Genomic DNA, 22256 nt, shown 5'->3' on the forward strand with positions numbered 1-22256 from the left:
ATTATGTCAAATATACCAAGTGCATATTGGTGTATTATTAAAACTGTATTATTAAAAGTGACTTAAAATGTATTTGCAGGTCTTATAAAACATATATATTTATTTTGTTTCTTTCAGAGTATCTGCTGACTAGTGTGAAATATTCAATTCTTGTTTATTTTTGCTACTTGTTAGGCCAGCGGAGTTGAGGAAAATGATAGTGTTTCTCCTTTTGAAGGAAATGTCAGTGAATTGCATACTTGCAGGCCACTAAGTGGGCTAACACTGATATTACTGAGGATCTAATTGAGTTAGCTACATCTCAGTAGTGTGTGGGAAAGCCTGTATTTTCAGAGCTGAGGCTGAGTTTGTAGCACTCGTGTAAAAGAGGCAAAATGAACATACTTTTAAAACTTAACTCATTCAATGGGGCACCTTTTAAAAGGAATATTTGTGGACCTTTTATGTTAGCTTACATTTAAAATAGAAGGAACACTTTCTTGTTGTAATAAATCAATTCTTCATGAAAAAGTCATGCTGTACTATTATATTTAATTACCCTCTCAGCTTCTCTCTGCAAAGCTTGCATGGTATTGTTTTATAGGTGACAATGTTAATATTTTCTAATAAAAGTAGTGTATTATTTTTTCTTTTTTAATTTTCTTTCTGTTTTCAGGTAGCAAAGTCTGGAGGGAAGTGGGGGCTGCCTATTCCTAAATAAGTAAGCTTTGGAAAACAAATTTAATAATCGTATATCTGTGCCTACTGTATTTCTAATTTAGGTGTATGGGTTATATATTTTTCTCTTACAAATTCCAGTCATTTTGACAACATCATCCAATGCACATGTTTAAACATACATCCTGAAAGCAGTTAACTTAAGTCCTAGCTCTTACTTCTTTTTTACGCTTATTTATTAACAGGGCTCGTTTTCTGTAGTCCGTGAATGACCCGTTACACCACATGGAACATCTTTCCTAGCTCTCTGTTTTCTCCCATTGCAGATATTTGATGTTTGCCCAGTCACTGAGGCAAAACTTAGAATAGTTACATAAATTGTGTAGGCCTGCATCTGCAGTGTGACTGGTGATCTTGAGTATCTCAGTTGCAAAGTGCATGATTTTAAACACTTGAAAATTGAGACCAGTTTTAATGGGGCGTGACTTTAAAAAAAAAAAAAAAAGATTATTTTTATTTCGCGTCTTAACTGGCAACTCGGATAACAAATTTTATTACACAAACATATTTTCACAATTCTAACAGAGACTTTGAAATGCATTTAGTCTTAATTTTCATCCAAAGGAAAACAACGACAACAACAAAACAGTGTTTTCAGATAGAGGAAACTTTTCCTTTGTATGACATTCAGAAACATTTTTAAGCCCTGGTAATAATTTACTAGAACTGATTTCAATGAAAGAAAATTGCTGAAAGGAGGAAAAGAAGGTCTTATCTTTTAAAATTACTTAGTGATTCTTTAGTTTACTTAGGTTTCCTTAGTTTAGGAAACTTGTTCCTGGAATCTGTAAGTTTTTTTCAGGTTATGTATTTATTATACAGGCATGCTATGTGCTTCACGAAGCTTCAGTTACCTTGGCATTAGAACATACCAGCTACGAGCAGATTTGCTTTCTAGATCTATCAAGCTTTCAGCCTCTGATGTAAGTATTCCATCAACTTCATAGATAAAACTATTTAACGCAATATTTTAGAGATGCACTGATTTTGTAATGTTGCCAATAAACATATATTAGCTGTACTTTCTTTACTTCTTGTTACATTGACTCAAACTTTTAACATTAAGACTCCAGTAAGTTATTCCAACCAGTGAAATACTTAGCCACACTAGCACAACAGTTCGGCAATCATGGCTTTGTGTATCCTTTTCAGTCTTTAAAGTCAGAGCTGCAGGTACCAGGCCAGGAGGATCGCCTAGTTGTTAGGGCACTAGCCTGAAATATAGGAGACTGATTCGATCCCACCTTTATCACAGACTCTTGGTAAGTCAGTTAATTCTTTTGTCAGTTTTCTGCTAATGAAACGCAAGTAGTTGTGCTTCTTGATGCTGCAATAACAAGGGATGTATAAGTACCTCAAACTTAATTTTATACAGAATCTTCTTCATTTCCCAGCTTAACTGCTTATGAGGTTGTGTAACTCCAGTTTAAGTCTTTCAGTTTTGTTGAGAGAAAAAAGCATTGCAACATGATGGGTGGCTGGAGGTTATGCTCTGCATTGCATGTAGAAGACTGGAATGTAAATTGTCCTCCGAGGTCAGAACAGGAGTTCATCTAGTCAGCAGCTTGTGTCAGCCAACGCACATGTGAGATTGTCCAAAACAGGTGTTGAAATTTTTATGCAGACAACTGTAGCATAGTTTGCTCATATGAGAGGCTTCTTTTAACATACAAGCCACTTTGGGGACTGGATTTTACCTGAGTCAGTTTTTCGTTTTCTGTAAGTATTTGTATTCTACTTAATGTACCTGGATGTTCTTACTGACTATGCTGAAATCTAATCCTGTTTTTCTTTTTGAATTTACTTAAGATTTTGGCTTCAGCTGTAATTTTCAACATTGAATTTCACAATTTAATTATATACCATGTAAAAGTATTTACTTTTGTAATTAAACATATTCCCATTCAATTTAATCATGAGTTTCTTTGTATTATGAGGAAAGATAAATACAAGTAGCATCTGACTTTCCATCTAAAGCAATCAGTGATAGGGAAAGCAGGAGGTCGGAATTAGAACTTGATGAGGACATGCCTCTCTTGTTTAATGCTGATCTTAAAGTCATGGAAATCCTATCCTTGTGCCTAAAAATGGCTTGAAGATGATCAAGCTATGATGTAACTAGGTTAAAGCAAAAAAGATTCTTAAGGAGAGAATCTCTTCTGGGAGAAAGAATGCTTCTTAAGGTATCATTTATAAATGCAAGGTATTTTGTTTACTTTCTCAAGGTAATGAGGTGGCTCTGAAGTCTGCTGTAAGTTGAACCCCTGATGACTAATGCAGGTCCAGCTATTCCATTTTAAAGCTAGTTTCAAGGTACAAGAAAAACTAAATAGGAAGACATAAAATACTAAGTATTTAAACTTAAAATAGTATGAGGGCTGTAACACTCAAAGGCTTTTTTTCTTGACTGTACTTTTTTGGCAAGGGAAAGTTAGTTACTGCAATTAAAATTTCTGTTACATTTAAGGATAACATCCTACAGTGTGGATAAGTCTTTAGCTTTTAGTAAATTGAAGCAATTTCAAGAAGAGTTTGTCAACAGAACAAATTTCCCATGGTACCATACAGAATTCTCATTTTTTAACTGTGAAGATTCAAGGTGAGATTTCCTTTTCCTTGTAGTGTGAGTAGTGGTCTGGTATGTGGAAAAAAAAAAGTGCGTGTTAGAGAGGCTCAGACTAATACTTGTGTTATTGATATTTATATAGTATAGCCAGGGGTTAATTTACTAAGGCAAACGTTGGAAAATTGGATTCATCTTTTAAACCATATGTGTTTTTCAATAGATGCAGTACAGATATCAGGAAGTACAACTTCACCTGTCTAGTTACTTTAAATATATATTTTTTCTTCCTGAGGATAAATGAAAGATATCACTGTTTGGTTCCTCTGGTACTTATGTTTTACAGATGAGGTCAGAATTAAATTTGTACAGAAGATGTACAGTAAGCAAAGAAATATCTGTTAGCTTAATAATATGATTTTCCATTTTTCAAAACTTTACATATGTGGTAGTTTTTTTATTTTTATTTTTACTGTAAACAGGTTGAGTACAAATGTGTGCCTGTGTAATACTTCAACTACGAGTTAATTCCATCAATTCAAAGTTGAAACTTTGAGTGTAATGGCAACTCAGACATCTCACAGTGTGCTAGATGGACTATGCTTTTTTAAAATTTCTCACGGTATGATAATAGCAAGCAGTCTTACATGAAAGCCACTAAAATGAGTAGTCTGACTAAAAGAAACAGCAGTATTCTGGAGTTTTGCGGGACTTGTTTTCTGTGTGATTTTTTTTTTTCTCCTCAGTATCTAGCTGGTTTACAGATAGAAACGGGCATGCACTGCTTTTTTGTTGTTGTTGTTTGTACATACAAATAAATCTGTTGATTTTATTTTCATTTTTTCTTTTTTAGCTTAAATATACCTGAACTGTCAGTAAGTTTTGCTCTGCCTTTATAGGGAGGACTCAATGAAAGGCTATTCTAACTATGTTGTCTAAGGCCTTAGCTAAAGTTCAGAATATACAGCAAAAAAAACATGCTCTAATGTGATTTTGCTGTGTTGTAATTAAATACTTAAAAGTGTTGAAAGTCTGAATGAAAACATGAAATGTCTATCCTATTTCCTTGTTAGCTACCAATTTAACAAATAAAATTGCATAGAAAACACACTTCCCAAACTGGATTGGGCTAGAAATAAATCAGTCTTTAAATCCTTAGCGTATCATATAAAAGAAGAAGAATTAATGTATCCTTTTTTAATTATTTTATTTTTAGGTCATCTTCTCAAGTAATTGACCTACATTATGCCTCTGCTCCATTCTTGCTGCAAGTTCAGTGGGTTTAGATGATAATGAATGAGAATTTAGGACATTTTTGTGTATTTTCTTCTTAGTCCGTATTCAAGCTATTATAGAAGCTTTAATGAAAGACCATGTCTATAATTGTGGGTAACAACTGAATGCAACTGGCAATGCTGTATTTGAGAAAGCATGAAAGAGGGTTTGTCCTGCATAATCCAACAATAAAGTATTTTGTCTTTCTTAACAAAACCCTTATGTCTGTATATCTCGATCTTGCAGACAATGGCCTTCAGACACAAAAACACAAGACGAATTGAAGGCCTTGACAGCAATGTGTGGTAAGTAAAAGGAAAATATCAGCAAATTCAGAAAATATCTTTGGTGGATATATTTTCTTTCCAAATTCATAATTACTACTAATAAGAACATGCATAGCACTTGCTGTCTCTGCTGAAATATATTTGGCATCTGTTCAAGACAGAAGCAATTAAATAAATTCTGTTAAATCTCAAAAATAATAATTTAATTTACCTTTTAGCATTAGGCTTAGGATTCTGTGTATTTAGTAAACCACATGAGAGAAGGATGGCTCTTGGGTGTGGTAGTATTTCTGGCTTTCAAATTTAAATGCTAGTATTGTTGACTAATTATTTCACTTACACTCGCTTTTTGTTTCCCAAATTAATCTGATTTTATTTTTAAACCATTATAATTGCCTTGATAATTTAAATCGTTCATTTCAATACGCTTTTTTTTGGTAGGTATTAAATTGGTCTCAAAGCACTATTGCCATCATTGGTAAAGATGGGATTTTGTTAGATGATGATAATGATGTTTTGGGCTTACATTAGTGTGTATGTACGTGTGCGTATATACATACACATGTAAGGTATTTTGTCATCTGTCCTCAGACTCATTTTTTAGCAATTTGTGTTTGTTTTTGATTGAGCTGTGATGCATTTTTTGTTGTTGTTGTTTTTTTCTTTTTTTTTCTAGTCTTTAACGTGGATAAGGGTGAAATGTAAGACTCCTTCATGAAACGAGGGAAAAAGTAGTTGTTCAAGAATCCTAACATTAGTTTCTGGCAGGGAACTAGTAACAGTTAATAAAGAGCTTGCAGCAGTTTGTTCTCTAAAATCACACACAAAATTATAGTGCTCTGAGATGACTCAACAGTTTAAGTGACACCTTCACTTGACGGTATCTAACCTTTAAATCATTTAACATACCTGTTCTAATTGGGTCTACTTCATTTTGTGAAGAGGGTAGTATTTCATTTCTGCCCATGTCCAGAGATACCACACATCCAAGCACAGTTCTGCTGGCAAGAAAGTTATTCTGTGGAGGCAGGAAATAAACCGTTTACTGGGTTCTTGTGTGACTCCTCTGCTTACTTAACATTGTCCCAATACCCGTCTCGCACTCTACCTAAAGATGTTTACACTGCTGTGAGTTTGGCAAAGCAAAATACTTTTTTTTTGTCTTCTAATGTTGATGAAGGAGAAGATAATTCTGTTTGGTATGTTAAATTTAAGCTGTTTTTTTCCCTTTAGGGTTGAATTTACAAAGGTGGCAGCAGATCCCTCAATTGTTAATCTTGGTCAAGGCCTTCCTGATATATCCCCTCCCAGCTATGTTAAAGAAGAGCTGGCAAATGTAGCAGCAGTTGACAGACTGAACCAGTACACGCGAGGCTTTGTAAGTACTGTGAAACTGGAGGATCCAAGTTCAGGCAGAAAATTTAAGACTTTAACTTGGTTTTACCAGTAGTTTGTACTCTTATGTCCCTAGTTTTCTTAACAGATTTATCAGTTACTAACCAGCGTCCTCTGTATAGGCTTCTTCAAGGCAGAAACTTTTAGCAAGAGCAAAATGGTAGAGCATGAGATTGCATGACCCTTCAAAGATTATATAAATCAATGCAAAGGTTAAAGATTGTAAATTACAAATTTACCGCTGATTATGGTCAGTGTAAACATGAGTCAGATAGGCTAAGCCTAGAATGAGACAGAAATACTTGCTGAGACAACCTCCTGGATCAAGAAAAGATTCACCCATAACATTAGTAGAAATGAGGAAGTGGCTGAAAGAGTAAGGTTTTGCCTCTGGAGGACAGTCACTACACGTTGGATAAGTTGTCTTGTAGCATTTAAGTCCTGAGCTGAGTGTGAATGTGTGGCATTTGTCATTGTCCAAGGCAGGGCAATGCCTGTTACTCTCTTTTACTATGATTGTTTTCTTGTTCCTGTTTGGTTTGTCTTTCTCACTTTTTGTGGTAAAGATAAACCATACTGCCCAACTGAGAATCATGTGTTAGGGTTGCTACAAGATCCTAAGGAGTCAATCTAATGTTTTTCTAGATGATTACATGATGTAGCAGTGATAGGAAAGCATCGTACAGACTGGTAAACCAGTGATTGAGTTGGTACTTGTAGCGTCATTGCTCATATATTCCAATATAACCTCTTGCCTGTTTTCTGAGGATCAGCATGTATTAGAACTGGGAGGGAGCAGCAATGGCCAGCAGCTCCCTCAGGGACAAACTATCACAATGAGCGGAGCAGAGGCTGCATCAGCCAGGGCCTAGTGCTGTGGTACCTGAGCAAGGCAGGCCAGGAGGTGGTAGCTGAGGTGAGGTGAGCCCAGATGGCCAGGAAGCTTGTGGTGGTGAGATGGTCTGAGGTTAAGCCAGGGGGTCAGCACACAAACCAGGCCCAGCAGTGTTAACCACGGTTAGACACAATCCAGTGGTTGCTGGGCAGGTCTAGAGGAAGAAGGCGGGTGCAAGGTCAAGCCCGCAGGTAGGGGCCTAGGATCAGCAGAGGCCGTGGACAGGTACAGGCATGGCTGTAACAATTGCAGGCCGGCAAATACGAAAGCATAGCACTTACATGGAGCCTTTGGACCAGGAGCAGTTGTATGGGTAGAGGACACAGGTGAGGCTGGTGAGGGTCATTAAGGCATATTAGGATACTTGGGACCCTGATAAGAATAGAACAAAAAATTCCGTACTTAATACAGTCTCATTATCATCCCCATTTGGGTCACTTTGTTTAGTCACCTTTAGCTGATGGCAAGTGTGTGTGTGTGTGTATGTGTAAATCTCAAAAGTGTAAAGCCATTGTTTCATGGCACTCAGAAGACAGCCGGAATTTAGTGACCTTCTGGACTAAATGTGAATATGTTTACCAGCCACAATAAGTTAACTGAAAAGTCTATGCTTGCCAGCCAGACTGCGTTATGGAGGAGCTGTGGCACAGAATTGTTACAGACAGAATGGGCTACGGTCCCCTGCTGAGCAAATAACCACAGAGCGATTCCCTAAAACAATTTGTGAGTTAAGCATAAGTATAATTTTTCCACTGTGTGCAATTATTCAGTATTTAGTTGTATTTAGTTCTGTCCTTTTGCTCCTTACTTCTAAATTCCCTTGATATTTATGAATGTTTGCAGTTGTTATACTATGAATAGTAATTAAAGAGGATTTTTTAACCAATATTCTCATCTTCTGCTTTTGTGCATTCTCTACAAACTCCTGCAATTCTAAGGTTTTTTGAGCACAAGTATTTGTGGATAGCAAATGTGGGAGGGAGGAATATGAATGATGCACATCCATCTGATAATTGAGACGTTGTCCCAAGTCTCTGCAGCACTTGGGCCTCTCATTGCCTGTAGGGCTGTGGTCTATAGAGTGACCTAATGTGAGCTGGGTGGTGCAGCATTCCTGTGCAGTTGACACACTCATGGGAAGAAATAGCTGTCATTTGAATCAGCAATGATTTGCAAGCCTTAATTCGTGGTAATGTTTTTGTTTATGGAGGGGTTCAAGATTTTTTACCTTACATGTGGAGGTACAATATTCAATATTTTAGCGAAGGGCTTTTTTGTTACATAGCTGCATTTTCCTACGGAGCTGTTTTTTATACTTGGTATAAAGATAGAAAAGATAAGAGATTTTCAGAACAGGAAATCTCTAGTCCTCCTGAGTAAATAGAAGTGTGCCGCCTTATTTATATGTTGTAGGTGGTCTTTGTTTTATTGTTTTATTGTTCTTTGCACATTTTGGGAAGAATACATTAACGACTGTGTTCCTGTAGGAGACAAATGGTAAATGGTGCTCTGAGGTTTGGGGTATCATTATAGGAATCGTAATTTTGATCACAAGTGCTGTTTATCAGGAGTATATAAAAAGGTTTAAAATAAATTTCCAATGCACCAAAAAAAACTTAGTTGAAAGAAAACAAAAGAAACAGAAGGAGCTTCAGATGGAGATATGGTCAGGTAGGAAAAAAAGACTCTAAAAGGAATGAGGATGAACTAGTATTTGCTTCTCTCCTCCTATCTCTTGTTCTAGCTCTTCTGTAGGCTACCTGAAGCTATCCTGAGCTTAAGACAAATAGTAAGACAAAAATTCAAAAGAACTAGATAAAAAAAAATCCCCGAAGATACAAATAAAATCAAATAACTTTTCTTCCCCATGTATAAAAATTTTAAACCATACCACCTGTTAAAAACCATTAATACTGAGCATCCATCTCTCATTCTTATGCTCCAAAATGTGTAATTTCCTTCCATGTTGGGAGGGGAAAAAACAGCAAAAAATGTGTTGCATTCCTGAGAATGTACAAAGCCCATCAGTTGCATTTCTTTGCTTTGGACAGGGGCATCCGTTGCTGGTGAAAGCTTTGTCTCAAGTGTATGAGAGAGTTTGTGGAAGAAAGATTGACCCTCTCACAGATATCCTGGTGACAGTAGGAGGTTATGGATCTCTCTTTAGTACAATACAGGCTTTAATTGAAGAGGGAGATGAAGTAAGTTTTTTATTTAAAATTCTCACTGAAATGACAACTCATATGCCTTGTTGATAATGATACTGAAATTAATGGGGGGGGGATATTTCCTTGTGCCTACAGTGCACAAGAGTTTGTTGTTGCATTTTGCTTTCAGTGTTTCGTCAGTTTCATTTGTATATCGTATTCTCATCTGTATCCTTTATTCCTTTTTTGTTGCTCTGATAGTCACTTTTTTTTCTTTAACAGTTCTCTGCTCTTAGCTCTTCATGTTTGTTTATCTGCCATCTTTGGTTATCTCCCATCTTTGTCTGGCACTTTCACATCTCTGTGCAAGATCCAAGCAACCCTGATGTTATATGTTGACATCTGTAAAGTAACTAGAGAACAGCCTGTGTTTGTCAAAAAAAACAAAAACAAAAAAAAAAAAAAAAAAACAAAGAGTAGTGCTTATCATACTTAAACTGAGGGCATTTTATATGAAGTTATGTGATGGAAGAGGAACGTTCTGCAATTTTAAAACCAGGCAGGAGTGCCAGAAACATTATCAAGCTATATTACCAAAGCAAATCTGGAAATATGATGGCATCACACACTGAAGATTTTCTGTTTCTGATACTCATGATTATAATTTCAGGTAATAATAATAGAGCCATTTTATGACTGTTATGAACCAATGGTAAAGATGGCGGGTGCGAAGCCTGTTTTTATTCCTTTGAGAAATGTGAGTAGCTTTTAAAAATATATTTATTATATTCAACTGTTCTTCCATACCTAATACAGTTTGATGAACACCTTGTAGGAGATGCTTTTCTCTATAGTTTTTCATAATATCCAATTATAGAAAAATGAGAGAGACTCACGCTATAGTGATCTAAAGTGATGATAATCCAAAGCAGGTAAAATATTTTCCTGGTATTAGTAAAAGTAGGACAACATTTCTCATTTAGTGTAATCAGCTTTCAGAATGCACAAGCTAATGTTCCTTTGTTTGGATGTGATCAGAAAATGTTTTCAGTAGAAATACAGGAAGGATGATCATATCAGTGCAATTTCTGTATCTGCCACATCTCAAAATGTTCGGTTTCTGATCCCTTCAGCAACTTGTATAGTGATAGAATGTAATTTATTTTCTAAAATCCACTTACTAAATAAGAAGCATTTATGTGGTAGACATTTTCCTTATTGGCAGCTTGGAAGGACTTTTATGGATGCAAAGTGTTGATGCTGTTACCGGAGGAGGGCTGAGGGGCTGTTTATGCAGTACTGGAGGGAGTAGGTGAGACTACTCCTTGTGGTGCCCTTCTTCTTAGGAATGGGGTTCCTCCATGGATTTTCTGTTTCATGCTTTCTTTGCTTGGCCCTCTCCCAGTAATGCACAGGTGTCAGAAAGTTATTACTGCCAGGCTCATTGTTCTCAGCAGAAACAGACCCAAACTTTTGTCATCCTCATGTAATGTCTCAGTGGAATGGATTTTTAACTGTTAGGCTGTTTTCCTGTAGATGAGGAAGGAAAGAGCTGATGTCCTAGTCCAGCAGGCAGTGATAAGTCTTTCCAGCCAAACATGCACACACTTGTTCTAGTGTATGGGAAGGCCATAAACTCTCCTGTTGTGTGACTTCCTGCATTACACACTATATGGTCAGTGTGTGGGTAAGACAGACAGTGGCCAGGAGAAGACTGTCGCTGTCATAGAAATGTATCTTGTTCTTTGCCTCACTGCCTGTTCCTGGAGGTGCCTTCTCCCAGGAGAACAGGACAGGTGGGATAAGTTGTGTGTGGTTAGTAAAGTGTCAGAGGGTGATAACTTGAGCATCTCTGTTTAGTCTGTAACATGTTGCATCCCAGTAATGCATGTTAAGTTCTTATTTATTTATTTTTAAGAAAAATGATGGAAACTCTGCATCTAGTGCTGATTGGGTCTTGGATCCTGCTGAACTTGCAAAGAAATTTAACTCCAAAACAAAAGCAATTATTCTGAATACCCCACACAACCCTATAGGCAAGGTAAGAGTCCTCTTTTAACGCTATTGTAATTTCAGAGCATGCCTTAAAGACTATGATTAATGCATTGCCCTTGCTTTCTTGCATTCCAGGTATTTACCAGAGAAGAGCTCCAGGTAATAGCTGATCTCTGCATTAAACATGATACCCTGTGCATTAGTGATGAGGTGTATGAATGGCTGGTGTACAAAGGAAAAAAGCACATCAAAATAGGTACTGATTTTTTTTTTGTGTGTGGTATTGTAGAAGTGGCTGTGGAATGGTATTTTCTCCATTTAGTGAGGGCTATAGTAGGAGCATGGCATTACTGTAGAAATTGATTCTTAAAAATAACAAAAAAAAAAACATATCTAAATGACCTTGCAGTGCTCAGCTACACAGCTGCTGATCATACAGCTGTACTATGCTGATTGGATTGGCCATGCATGGGCTGAGTCTGTTTTGAAAGGCCTGTCTTCATGGCTGTTGTGGTGGCTTGATAGAGATACCTTCATGCGATCGTAATCTGAGTTAGTGCATCATACGAAGTTACCACAGTAACTGGTGCTTTATCCTGTCCCAATTACAAAGTAAAATGAGTTAGATTAAAGCTTTCTTCGTGGACTTAGCAGGTGGTTCATGCAAATAGCCATCTTTAGAACCAAAGTCTCTGTGGGTGGTGCAAGGTAATCCATTTTCCTTTGCCATGGCAGCAAGTTTGAACACTGATGTTGTCAGTTGCACTTTGTCTTAGTAGACAGGTGGTGAATTCTTAAAGCACAGTAACTTCATTGTTCATTAGTGTCAGTATTGTCATGTTAATGCTTCAAACCAAAACATTTACAGTTGAACAAAAGACATTCTGTAGTTTAGCAGAAAATGTAAAAATCCCTTGTGATGATAATGCAAGTTAAAGCCTGGAAAGCTAGTCAACTTGGTTTTGGTATATACTCTGTAATGGATCCCATGACATTAGCTTTTAACTTTATTGTTAAAATGACCGTACAGCTTTCAGGATAAAACTGTGAAAAATAGCGTTATTTCAGTAAAAGAAACAAGATCTATTAACTTCAGTTTCTTAGGCTTCTTTAAATCTACAAAAAGATAATACAAGAAAAAAATGAACGTTATGTCTCTAAAAGCTCCTGTTTCCATATTAACCTTTACATGTTCCATCAAATGCAGTGACATTTCCTTTGTGAGAGGTACAAAATGGTTATTGCATCAATTTAGCGTCTGATTTGTTAAATTATATTAAGAAATCATGGAGTTGCTAGCCACAGGTCATAAAATTAGTGCAGTCTGCTGTCACTGAGGCAGTTTTCTGCTGTGCGGAGCACTCAGTCATGTTTCTCATCGCTATCCAACTTCTGTAAAAACAGTGAACCTCCTCTAAGTAATGATTAGTGTTGCACTGGCAGATTTAGGGGTTGCGTGTTGTAACTGAGGATTCAAAACAAGCATCCCAACAAGCTGAGTGCAAGCCCAAGTAACAGGCTTATGTGTGTCGGTTTGTACTTTGTTAGTTATAAATTATAATCAGAGTTGGCTGTGGTGTCATATAATGATGCTGCCATATGGCATGAAAGAATTTGCCTATTTAAAACCTGCTGCTTGTAAAAGTGATGGAGCTGATCTTTCCTCTGTGCCCTTTTGCTGCAGCTATTGTTTGAAATGCTTTCTGTCTCCCACGTTGAATTCCTGTGACTGTGTGGCAAAACAGTATCACTAGAGGGCATTTGCTTTGAAATTCAAGTCTTTGCAGTTTGTGAGAACTAGTTTGGTCATCTTTGGGAAGTGATGTATATACACTTGACCTAGCTAGCTAGAAGATGCATCTGTTCAAACTGCCTTTCTGTTTTCAAGGTCACAGAGCAGTTGAGTGAATATGGGTGAGCTAATAAGAATATGAGTCTCTTTCCTGCTAATTGTTTTGGTTCTTTTATTGGCAAGTGTGCTCAAAAGAGTACAATGCATGTTTTCAAATAATTGCGAAGACCTGTACCATGCTAATGAATGTAACTGCTGCAAAAACTTCCTTATGAAAATCAGCGTTTTTGTTTGGAAAAATCTGTGTTCACTGGTTTCCCCAGAGAGGGAATTTAACAATTGACAAATTCACTGGTAGCATTGTAATATACAGGTGTGGTGGAGTCAGGTGGTGTTGAGCACTGTAACTGCAGCTGCAGTAATGTTATGACCTTATTTAGTTTTTTCTCTCAGACTTAAGTGTGTCTTGATTTACCTGTTTCTACTGAAAACGAGTTGAGTTAGAGTCCAAACTGTGAAGCAATATACAAAAGAAAATTGCAAGCTGACAGAAAAGACTTCTGCTCTGTCACCTCTTTTGAAAGGAAGCAGAGGTTTTAGTCTCCTACAAGATACAAATACAGAGATGGACATAGGCCTCCATGAATCCCTTAATCCTTGCAGACATCCTTAGCTGGCTTTTATTGCTTGTCAGTCCCAGACCTGTTGAACAAAACGTAATGTCTCTCTGCTGACTTTCTGATTTTTGTGGCATTTGGTTCCGGGTTAGACGTCTTTAGAAACTTTCTGATTTCTGAGATATCCATTGCTGAACTGTTTGCTAAACAAGTCTGTTAAGATGGCTGTGAGTACTTGAGTTCATGTTGTGTATAGTGTTGTTACCAGGCATCAGAAATAATGCTGTACTGAGATGAATGTGTAGCACTTACTAGATCATATCTCTTATGAATAATTTTGCATCTTAGCTGAGAAAAAATAAGAAAAATAGAGGCACAGTTAGTGAAAACTTTCTCTTTCTCCTTTCATTAATTCTGATCTTATTTTTATACCAGAATCATTGGCCCATATATTCTTTCTCACTTCTTACAGTTGCCGTAATTTTAGAATGTTCTCCCTGCAATGGTGTATGAACATACTGTAGTTCTTAGCTAGGGGCAGTACAGTTTTTCTAATTACATGGAATATGTGAGTGTACATGTAACCAATTCCTCTTATTTTATATACAGCTACATTGCCGGGTATGTGGGAAAGAACAATAACTATAGGAAGTGCTGGAAAAACTTACAGTGTAACTGGCTGGAAGGTAAGAAGAATCAATAGAAAAGAATTTTGTTATATGAATTACAAAATGCATCTATCATGCTCTGTTTTTGTTACCTGTCTTTTGAAAGCATCTGGCAAATATCTGTGTCTCCAAAAAGTGAAGATAACATTCAATTGGAACAACTGTCTACTTAGAACATCCATGTTTTAAGTCTATTCTTACCTCTTGATTAATATTTTCTTGTGAGAAAATAATAATAAAAAAAAAAAAACACTGCATGGTTTGTTCAAAATCAATCAAAATTAATGGAGAACACTCTCATATTTTAATATTCCAGTTTTGTGGTGCTATTTTCAGATTGAGGTAGTATTTTAGAATGGTTTATATTTCTGTAAATATTTAATAATAATGTTTTGCTTGACTTTAAAATACATATCAGAAAGTAAACAAAATATTTAAACGTTTGACGGCTAAATTCTTTCTTTATCACCACCCGTGGTCCAACTGACACATGACATTTGAGTTATATCTGGTTAAGAGTTTGATTCAATAGCAAGCCCTTGTTTTAAGCTCAAACTACACTGGATGTGGACCCCTGTGAGATGGAAAGATCCTAAACCAATAAGGAATAGCATTCCTAATGAAAACTTTGTTTTAAGTCTTCGTATAACAGGGTTTAGAAATCAAAGTTTGCTCAGTACCATTTGAGAGATGTGGGTAGGTGAAGCTGTAACTGTTGCCTCATATTTAGACTTTCTTAATGGCATCATTCAGCAAAGTTTGGGTAAGCTAGCCTTTTTCTGGATTCTTTATCATAACTATTTTATGACTAATTCTGAAAAAAAGAAAAACTCAAGATGTTTGTTAACTTTAATGTTAATTTGAAGTAACAGCATTGCTGTAAGTATAACTTATGCATGTTTTCTTCCCTTAGCTTGGTTGGTCTATTGGCCCCCAGAACCTGATTAAGCATTTGCAAGTCGTTCATCAAAATACACTGTATACTTGCCCAACTCCATTACAGGTAGGTACAGATTAAGCCGAGGAGGTTATTTTTCTGGGCATAGCAAATCTGTAGGCCTATGATAAAACAATCTATGATAAAACAATCACAGCAATTAATTTTCTGGGGTGCTAAAAGAGGAAGATAAACTCAATCAGCTCACCAAATGTTTTAAAGAACAACAGAACTCTTTCAGCTACAAACTGCTGCTTGTTGCATAAGACAAACATGACAATCTTTGTAGTTTTCTACCAAACAGAAGTAAACGTTGTTGCAATAAGGTCTTGTTTTACTGAGCATTATCTCTACCTGTTAGATCACATTTTTTTATTAGTATTATATATGTGATTACTGACTAGTGAGTACTTGGGTGCTTGGGATGTTGCCACAGTACAAAGAGACAAACAAATGATGCTACTGGATGTAGCTTGTCTAATTTGCTCATTTGCTTAATAAGGGCCAGATCCTGCTACAGGATCAGGGAAAAATCTATATGATTTCAGTAGGAGGCGTGTGTGTCTGAGTGTTTTTGAACATTTGTGTTTCCAGGAGGCTTTGGCACGAGCATTTTGGATAGACTATAAACGCATGGATGACCCAGACTGCTATTTTTACTCACTGTCTCGAGAGCTGGAAAGCAAGCGTGATCGGATGGCTCAGCTACTTCAAGAAGTTGGACTGAAGCCTGTCATTCCAGATGGAGGATACTTTATGATTGCCGATGTTTCTACATTACGTTAGTAAAAAGCTTATTCAAAAATGTGTGGAAAGCAGTTGGGAAGTTAGTTCAAAATGAAAGCTCCATTTTCAGCTTAACTTCTCATTTCATAGTCACATAACGCTTGTCAGAAATACTGAGACTGGAATTTTCTATTTGACTTTAGCCAGGAGCTAGATTTTACAAGCTTTAGCAAAACATTTGTGATTCTAAGTACTGTCCTTGTTTTGCAAAGCTTAGGTAAAGTTTTAGGAAGGGCAAAGGAGATCGATAAAAACAATTTCTTTTTTTTTTTTTTTTTTTTTTATAAGTCTATGATTATGAAAAGTTTGGGAGCCAAGCACCTGGCTTTATATCCTGAGTTTGTACTCAATTGTTATATGATTTTATTTAAAAATATTATTAAATTATATCTTTATTCTGTAGCATTAACTGTAAGAGTGCTGTTAGTGAATGCCTTCCCACCGGAGTCTAGGAAATCTTACAACATGATGTCTGTTTTAAACTTATTTTTTTTTTTAGATGTGGATCTCTCTGATGAAGATGGGAATCAACCTTATGATTATAAATTTGTCAGATGGATGATAAAATCTAAGGTAAGGTATCCTAGTTGTACTCTGTTTTTAGAAATGCTTTTCTAATGAAACCAAGAGCAGTGCAACCATGCTTACTCAATAACATAGTAGGGATACTACATCCAAAATATTGTTTGTTCATACTAACTGCTGGAAATGTTGTGGCTAAAATATTGCTAAGCATGCTTTGTGTTAAGTCCCAGCACTTGTTCTTTCTCCGGGCTTAGATGCTAGTTGTAGAAAAGTACCTTTAAACTGTTTTGCCTCAGAAAAGTAATTTGAATTTAGTTAAGCCTAGTTAGTAAATACAAAATCCAACCTTGTATTTCCTTTTAATGTTTGGAGAGTTACAGAAATGGAATAGTAAAATCATGCTTAAAACTATTTTGAAGTATGTATGTATAAACAAATAATATTTCTGTTTTATTTTCCAGAAACTCTCAGCGATTCCTCTTTCAGCGTTCTGTGGTCCTGAGACAAAAGGGCAGTTTGAAAAATATATACGTTTTTGCTTCATTAAGGTAAATATGTGTTGTGGGAAGACCTGAGGCTCAAAAATCAATGCAGTACCAAAACTGTAAGAGGCTATTTGTTACGTTTTTGCCCAGGATCTGAGTTGGATGGTTTTTGAGGCAGAAAGTTAGTTTGGTGTAAAATTCAGCACAAATTAGCTTCAGCTTTTTTTTTTTTTTTTTTCCCTGAGAGACTTGAAACCATAAATATGGGCAGCGTGGTTAAGAAGGGCAGCTGCCAGAAAACAACTTGGTGGTTAGTCTTTTAGCTTTTTCTACTGATTTGTAAAACATTCTTGACTGACAGTGACAGTGAAAATGTATGAGGCAGGTATGCTATCAATTAAGGTGGATTCTCTAATCTAGAATCAATAACAATGCATAGGAGACTTGTATACCGCATGTCCATTCAGTTTCCAAAAACAAAAATAGTTTTTTTTTAGTAGATCAGCTTCAAGTTTAGCTCACTTACCTGAAAATACCAAGGATTTTTCAGAGGCTGCAAATTACAAAAGAAAACAAAGACACAGGAAGGAATCTCACCCATTTTTGTTTTTGAAGAAAACAGAAATTGTGACTTGGCTGACATCTGCCATTTTGTGAGCACTTGTTTTTCACATTTTCTTACTCCTGTTTCACCTGCTTCTGTTCTTGAAAAGAAAGACTTTGGGGATGTGCATAAGCTTTGATAAATTGACTCCCCTAATAGATGTTTCTCCTATTGCTTTGTCACAGACTTAACACGATGGAATGTGTGCAAACTCTTTAATTTCTACTAATATAGACTTGTAGCTATAACTGTTAATGGGAAAACTGACTGGGATATTTACAGGATATAAGTGACACTGCCAAATACTGATTGGGGATCATGTAATTCTGACTTCTACTCTGTTTTCAAGAACTCTGTACTTGTAGTAATAGTGGTATTCCATGTTTTTGCAGGAAGACAGCACACTGGATGCAGCTGAAGTGATCCTGAAGAACTGGACTAAACAGAAAAATTGATATATGTATATATATACATTAATTAACTCTTCCATCTGGTATAATTATCTTACACTAGAGTTTTTTATTGCAAATTTAAGATTTAATTATTAAATAATTTACAGTACAGAATTAATGATATTGTAAATAACTGTGCTACCACCTGCTGAGGAGTTAAAATGTGGATTTACTGAAATGTATAATGCAGCTGTCCTGGTTTCAGTTAGGATAGAGTTAATTTTCCTCCTAGTAGCTGGTAGGGTGTTCTGTTTTGGCTTAGGATGAGAAGAGTGCTGATAACACACTGATGTTTTAGTTGTTGCAGAGCAGTGCTTACATCAAGCTAAGGACTTTTCACCTTCTTGCTCTGTCCTGCCAGTGGCAGGCTGGGGGTGCAGCAGAAGCTGGGAGGTGACAGACCCAGGATAGCAACACAAGTTATTTTCAGTCTTTTCAAAATTATTTTTTCCTTAATTAAAAAAAAAAAAAAAAAAAAGTGGTATTCACATCTTTTACTGAAATACAAAGATTTCTGGGATTGTGTAAGAATAAATATATGATACAGGTATTCTACAATTTTGGTGTGGGGTTATATATAGGAATTACGGGTGAGACTTCAACATTGTGATTTGTGAAACCCAATAGCTTGCAGTGGAGGAAAACTAAGACATCACAAATAAGGTAATTGCAGTACCTTTCTGCAATTTCTGCAAAGTACCTGCCTACCATATCTGTGCACAAAAGGCATCAGTTTAGGTAAAGTGATTGAGTTAAATCAATATAGTGTTTATATATAGGCAAGATATAAAACGCTAAGTTGCATAATCACTATTTCATTTTCTCTCAGTACTCATGCTGTTCGGAAGGTATTCATTCCTTAATAAAATTACAAAAGTGACATCTAGAATAGGAATTCTTTTGTTTATGTCTACCCTCTTGTTTACTACGTGCATGAACCTACAAAGAGAAATAAAAGAACTTGCTATAGAGGCTCCTTCACAATCAGATGTACAGTGAGAAAATTAATCCTGTAATCCCTTTTCCGCTCTTTGCATGTTCACAAAAGCTATTGGTAACTTCACACCAAATTTATTTTAAACCGTTAAGATCTAGGAACATGGAGATGAACCTAATATTGTGCTATGGAGATCCATTTTTGACTATTTCAATCTCAGTGGATAAAGGACTGATTCAAAAGAGATCAATGTGGAGAATTCTATCATTGTTGCCTCCTGTCCGATCTTCTTAATCTCTGGATGGTTTTCCACTAGCAGAAGCAATCCAGGTAGGTAACCTTTTAAGTCTGTGTTAATGTTCTTCATGTTATTTTACATTGTTCCCACAGGCCTTATGGTAGAAAGTCTAAACAAACTCAATAGCTAGTTTTTGCAGCTATTCTGTGGTCACAGAGCTGGAATCTAGCAGAATTCCATTTGTCTGTGACTATGGCAAGGCCTAAAAATAAAGGATGGAAACTGGGCTGCGAGAACAGCTGCTAGGCTGCTTTGTTGGGAGTTCTTTGGCTTTTTGAGGCCAGGAGCTGGGAGTTCCGTAGTCTCTTTTCATTTGTCTTGCACTGCCATTCCCCAGATCTCACCAGAAAATTGTTACCTGATACTTTCAAGGGAGCCTGTAGTCTTTGTGTAGAAAAATAAATTTAGTAATTAAAATGACTTGAATGAAATTTCAGCATGAATTTCACATGGAAATTCCTATACAAAATCCCAGAAATTCCAGGAAGAATATGCTGTTTTAAGATACCGCATTTCTGTGAAATTTACACTGTTTTACCGGGCCTTTAAAATCCATTTGTATAAGTTGCACTAGAGAGTTGTGGTGTTGCAAGAACTAAGGGGGTAGCCCAAGTCTGTTGAGCTGCATGATAATTTGGGCAAAGAAAATGTAAGATGGACTACTATTTTAATTGAAAAGTGAATACTCATAACATTAAACAAATCTTTGCTAGCATAAATGCAAATTTAAAACGTAGGTCTTTTATGAAATGTTTTCAGTTATGATCATGTGAATCAAAACTTCCCAGCTGATTAGCCTCTCATTTGATACAAAATAATAAATATTTGAATTTTGTTTTCTTGTCTATGGAAGCAGTGCTTTGCAATGCAATTAAATCTTATGCCAGTAATGTTATTTTTGTCATTATGCTTGTCTTAAATATAGCAGCTACAGAACACAATTCTCTAAGTATTTTTAAAACCCTGTTTGTGCTATCTAAGGTTTCCCAAAAAGAGATAGTTGTTAGCGTGTGAGCACCCATAAAAACTAGGTTATGTATCCTCACAAAAGTAGAAAGGTACCAAGGGTTCTTCTAGTCACCTCTTCACTGTGTTTTCATTGCCCTTTAAACAAAAGCCCCTCTGCTTCCAAAAGACTTGATCCAACAAGACTATTAATATCTCTGCTTATATTACTCTCATTGGCAAATGGGATATCGTGTAAAATCAGTCTAGAATATGCATGAAAGAAAAATGATATGCAGGGCTCAAGAGGAAATTAAGGAAAGTACAGCAAAATAATTGTTTTTCTACTGCTACATCTTACTGTGTTTCAAACACTTCATTGGTATGCTAATAACTCATATGCTAAAGCACCAAATCTGAGTGGGGACACACAGGTGGCTGATGTTTGAAGATACCTCTGCATTTTGTACAGGTCCAGAGACTTTCTCATGCTATGGGACCCATTGTATTAGTCTTCAGTTAGTTTTATTTTTTTCCCATGTTGTCCAGGTGCTGTTAATATGCTAATCTCTTTGTTTCATCAAAGGTTTGAACATGTAAGATAGAGTACAGAGATGAATTAATGTACCAAGCATAATTCAGCTGCTCTGGCTGTCCATTGTTTTCTTCGTTTGCTCCTTTGAGACATTTGACTGACATCTGCTATTTTAACAAAATGAACATTGGATAAATCAACAAACCAATTTCAAAGGACTTTTAGACAAACAAGTAAGATCTGATGACTTATTTTCATTAATGTACTATTCATTGTGTTCACAAAGGCAGCTGAATATCCCGTTGCGTTCTTGATGGAATGATGCTGGTATTGTTAGTAATGTAAGAATTGCAATTTAATTATGCTTTCATCACTGACAGTAGCCACCATGAGATAACTTTGGATGAAATTTTAAGAAACCCCAGAATGACCAGTGAAGTAGAATGGTTTGAAAATAGGATTATTGTTGCAACTACAGCAATGAGAAACAACAGAAACAGCTGGGGATAGCAAGGTGAACTTTCCAGAAGCTATGAAAACAGTCTGTTGTTGAGACTGTCAATAGTGCTGTTCTGATCTGCCGTATCAACCACTATTTTTGGCTGCTTGGGGACAAAGCACTTGAAAAATTGCTGCAGACAAGAAATAAAGAAGTGCTGAGATATGATCTATTGTATTTTTTGCAACAGTTCTAAAACTGATTGTCTTTCTGTACTGGAAGTTAAACTCTTTCAATTCTCATTAATGACAATATGGTCAGGAAGGACCTGCTGTTGACAGTGGTTGTCAGCAGAAGACCTTTTTCAAAGAACAGATTATATGAAAAGCCATGACAAACCTTGAAAGCTTGATGGGACTGACAGTGTTGATGTGGTACAGCTGTTGCAGACAGCTACACCCAAATTTCAGAAGTTACAGGGAAATGTAATATAGGAAGATGTGTTTAGTGGGGGAGATGAGGTGGAAACAACAAAAACCAACTGCTTTAAGTACTATTTCATCTTTTGGTTTTATCGAGGATTTGTGAAAAGGGTCATTGCAAAGGGGAAAAAGTAAATTCTAAATTTTTCTAAGTGTCCGTATCTTCTAGTAGTTCATCTTCTTTTTATCCTAAAGCTTCTGTTTATTTATCTGAAGTAAAAAGAGGCTCTTGGCAAATCCACCCTGAGCTCAGCGTGTGCACACTACCGTGTAGTCTGGGGCAGGGGCGTTCTTCAAACGGAAACCCTGCTGTCCAGTTTTAAAACGAAAACTGAAAGTGTGTGTTTGGGTGTGGTTGCTGTTTGGGGGCTCTGGTCTGTGTTAAACTAATTTCAGAGTTGTATCAGGTCTTTAATGTAGTAAGACATTTAAGTTAATGTTGAATACAAGTTTCAGGAATTATTTACCCCTCACACCAAG

General features: G+C 36.3%; 1 protein-coding gene across 6 annotated transcripts in view; it reads left to right on the forward strand.

Moving 5' to 3' along the window:
* KYAT3 (kynurenine aminotransferase 3) overlaps positions 1–22235 on the forward strand; it is a 37412-nt gene extending 15177 nt beyond the window's left edge. For 3 of the 6 annotated variants that reach the window (XR_014317996.1, XR_014317998.1, XR_014317999.1), the window contains exons 2-16: positions 656–700; positions 1540–1640; positions 4802–4860; positions 6076–6220; positions 9184–9333; positions 9950–10036; positions 11198–11320; positions 11410–11530; positions 14293–14369; positions 15265–15354; positions 15883–16069; positions 16574–16647; positions 17061–17147; positions 18081–19407; positions 20907–22235. Coding sequence is in view for 2 of the 6 variants with exons in the window: in XM_082765654.1 (XP_082621780.1) it covers positions 1542–1640; positions 4802–4860; positions 6076–6220; positions 9184–9333; positions 9950–10036; positions 11198–11320; positions 11410–11530; positions 14293–14369; positions 15265–15354; positions 15883–16069; positions 16574–16647; positions 17061–17147; positions 18081–18143 (1362 nt within the window). In the remaining 4 variants the exon portion in view is untranslated. Of the gene's footprint in view, positions 1–655; positions 701–1539; positions 1641–1869; positions 1980–4801; positions 4861–6075; positions 6221–9183; positions 9334–9949; positions 10037–11197; positions 11321–11409; positions 11531–14292; positions 14370–15264; positions 15355–15882; positions 16070–16573; positions 16648–17060; positions 17148–17634; positions 17732–18080; positions 20882–20906 lie in introns of those variants that run through there. The other 3 variants (XR_014317997.1, XM_082765654.1, XM_082765655.1) reach the window with 3 other exon arrangements.
* The last annotated feature ends 21 nt before the right edge of the window (positions 22236–22256 follow it).

The sequence above is a fragment of the Aythya marila genome (genome assembly GCF_965140915.1).
Source record: "Aythya marila genome assembly, chromosome: 8".
Taxonomy (NCBI): domain Eukaryota; kingdom Metazoa; phylum Chordata; class Aves; order Anseriformes; family Anatidae; genus Aythya; species Aythya marila.